The 3,544-nt window shown below is 36.2% G+C and overlaps 1 protein-coding gene across 1 annotated transcript; it reads left to right on the top strand.

Moving 5' to 3' along the window:
- Window positions 1–446: 446 nt before the first annotated feature.
- Window positions 447–2,830, top strand: LOC100186870 (ER membrane protein complex subunit 3; the record flags this gene model as incomplete). The annotated part of the gene is given in 4 exon segments (XM_002128933.5): window positions 447–570; window positions 1,153–1,234; window positions 1,874–2,036; window positions 2,421–2,830. Coding segments are annotated over 4 exon segments (507 nt in total), but the record flags the coding sequence as incomplete, so codon positions are not given.
- Between the last annotated feature and the right edge of the window lie 714 nt (window positions 2,831–3,544).

The following is a 3,544-nucleotide window of genomic DNA, read 5'->3' as shown; positions in this document are numbered from 1 at the left end:
GTTTGTGTAATTGGACTGTGTCTGTATATAATAATGAGTGTCTATGAACTGCCTCAGTGGGGTCTAGATGGTAGCACCCTGGGTGTTGAGGTAATAAACCTACATCCCAGTTCTCAGGTGTGCCTCACTAAAGACCCCACCCTTCAAGTATTCTATGTGGGTGAGGTCCTGCATTGTGGCACGTTATTCAGGCTAAAGTTAGTTCATTACCAATTACCCCAGTCCCCACCTTTATAGATAACATAAATAACTATAGAAAGTATTTGGGGCTACAAAAGCGTGACAGACAAAAATCAAGTCCAACCAAACCTGATTTTTGTCTGGGTATTCATAACACCAGATCCTTTATATTTCTTTACATAAGAATCATTTAACTCTATGAGCACCAGATCAGGGTCAGATACGCAGAAAATATTACAGTTAACCATAGAAACAATATAAAACAGGCCAAGAACCCGATGACAGACCCAAGCATGATGACTGATATGTTGAAAGGAAACGTGTTGAATGTTCTTCCCATGATAGTAATCGGGGGATGGATTCAATGGACGTTCTCTGGGTTTGTAACAAGTAAGATGGGGGTGTCATAACCACTTATAACAGCATGGCATTTTGAATGTAACTTTTAACCTACTTTATCCTTATGTGGCGTTATAACACGGGTGTTCTGTTTGATACATCTCGTTCCCGCTTACAAGTTACCACATATGTAACTTTGTGGGTGATTGTTGAATGAATGTAACTTATCTACCCTTGTGTGGTGGTATGGAATTTTGTCGACTGTATCTTGCATGGCTGACAATTTGGACAACTCATTAGTGACTACTAGGTTGAAGCGATTGCCATTAAGTGTCTTACCCAAAGACACATACACCCACAATGGTAGCAGCGTGATGCATTGAACCCATTACCTCTGTGGGCTAGCAGCCGGCATGCTTAGTTGCTAACCATTTTTGCTGGTGAAATATTTGACTTTAATATAAATAACCAAACCTGAAACCCACATAAAATATAAATGACCATGAATAATACGATTGAGCCTCAAATCGATAACCTTTAATTTAGAGGCAGGCTCGTTACCCATCTCCAGTGTTATATTTGATATTAACAAACATAATTGACTAGAAATAATTATTGATTATTACATCACAGCTAAAGTCCCGTTCCCGTTAACAATTCGTTTCAAACCGATGTTGCAACGAGGAATTGAGCTTGAATCTCTGGATGCTTCATGGTGAGATATGGTTTGTTAATAAGGGTTGGACTTACACCTAGGATGAAGCTATGCAGGCCAAATTCTAAGGGTCATAGGCACCGAACCTGGGGTGGCAGTGTGGGCAGGCCAAACCTGGGATTTCTGCACTGTATGAATCAGTTAACAAAGTTTGTTTTACAAGATTGTTTGTCTAAGTAACCCTGCCTTTCCTACATTTTTAAACGTTGGCATACGCTACCCTATTACAGAATTTCATGCACTACATTAATTAGCTAGCACAACAACATTCAAGGCAAAATTAATTTCACAAAATACTGTGTCTGCTGTCTAACTATAACTTCTGCATGGTTTCTCTCTGGTGCCTATTTTAAAATTACAATGTCACTAATGATTATATAACAAACACCCTAACAACTCCTTTTATCTCCTTTTAGAATATTTAATAGGTTATGGTTGGTCTTTTCTGCACTGCATTAATCAGTAAACAAAAGTTGCTTCACAGGATTATGTGTCTTGTTATACCCTGTGTTTTAAAAGTTTTTCCTATGTCACTAATGATTATATAACAAACACCCTAACAAATCCATAGACAACAATAATCCCTCCTTTGCATACAATCCTGTATCATGTTTTAAAATGACCTTTCCCATCACACAGGGTATCTTCAGCCTCATGGTACTTCCTCAATGTATTCGGGTTACGAAGCATGTATTCCCTAATTCTTGGTGAGAATAACGCAGCTGATCAGACAAGGATGATGCAAGAACAAATGTCAGGAGCTGCCATGGCAATGCAACAAGATCCACAGAAAGCTTTTAAGGTTTAAATAATCAATGTAACTTGTTTATTTTGGTATGGGCAGGCAATGACAGTCATTACCACATATGTAACTTATTCATTCTTGCGAGGCAACAATAGTTGTTATAACACAGGCGTTCTGTTTCATACACCGCGTGCCCTCATAGAAGTTACCACGTATGTAACTTATTTATCCTCGCATGGTGGGACAACGACAGTCGTTATAACACGTTTCATACACCTCGTGCCAGCTTACGAGTTACCTCGTATGTAACTCTATGGGAAAATATTTTGAACACCGATATATCAATAATCTATTCTAAGTTTCCAATAATTCTGACAAAATTTAAACTCTTTCAGTGTTGCACAATTAATTTATAATTCTAATGACATGATACAAACACAGGCTGAATGGGAAGCACTGAAGATAACGGAGCACAAGGAAGCATTGAAAGGAATAGAGGATTATGTACGAGTGTGTTTCGCACTTCCCGAAGATATTTTCACCCGTCAACATAATCTACAGTTACAATCATCTTCGTGAGCATAGATATCTCATAAAGTTACAAATTTTGGAACGAAAAGTTGTGATTTTGAGCATTGATATCTTATAAAGTTAGAAATTTTGAAAAGTTACAAATTTTGGAACGAAAATGCAATTTTATTTTGAGCAGAGATATCTGGAAAGGAAAGAACCTTTTTTTGAATGTGTTAGGACGTTTTAAAAACTTTAAGTAAACATTTTGAACCTATTAAATCTGATGTGAAAAGAATAAAGCCAGATATCTTAAACAAATTTGAATTTGAAAAGAAAAATTTGAAAAGAAAATGCCTGATTTTTAAGCAGCATGCATTGGTGTCTTAAAATGTTTCGGAAGAAAGAAAAAATGCGTTTTCAATTGTGAAAATGCAGGGATATACTTTCAGTAAACAATTTGGTTTGAACTTAAAAACTGGTATTAACAATACACCTGCCTCGTTAAATACAGCACCAACATTAGATGTGGTCATTAAAACACATGAACAGTTCTAGCAGCCAGCAATGGTATCTATGATACAGTAAGGTGGGGGAAGACGGGACACCTTTTACCTCTATTTTCTCGCCCCGTTTAGTAGTAAACAAAGAACATTCAAGAAATTATAAAACTTAATGCCCACGACTCTCATTGACCAATAGTTATTGTTTAAAACACGATCAGGATATTTGGATATTATGTGCTAAAGGTGTCCCATCTTCCCCCACCCTACTATATCTATGATATATAATAAGAAGCAGTGAAAACCAATAAAAAAAGTATTTATATTATTTTACACAATGTCAGTTTAAAACCTCCATTTCCCTAAAATAATTGCATTATAAACTGATGATAATATTCTCTTATTATTATACAATAACTGGATTTGATTATAGGATGTTACGTTTTTGTAGCACCCTTACTGATAGTGGCTGAATTCGATATAAAATTCAATTAAACAAAGTTAAAACTGCCAAAATCTTGCAATAGAAACACCATTTTATCCTAGCAGATA

This window comes from Ciona intestinalis, chromosome 7 (genome assembly GCF_000224145.3).
Source record: "Ciona intestinalis chromosome 7, KH, whole genome shotgun sequence".
NCBI lineage: Eukaryota > Metazoa > Chordata > Ascidiacea > Phlebobranchia > Cionidae > Ciona > Ciona intestinalis.
The sequence above is the reverse complement of the archived record's forward strand: the minus strand, read 5'-3'. Positions and strand labels throughout refer to the sequence as shown.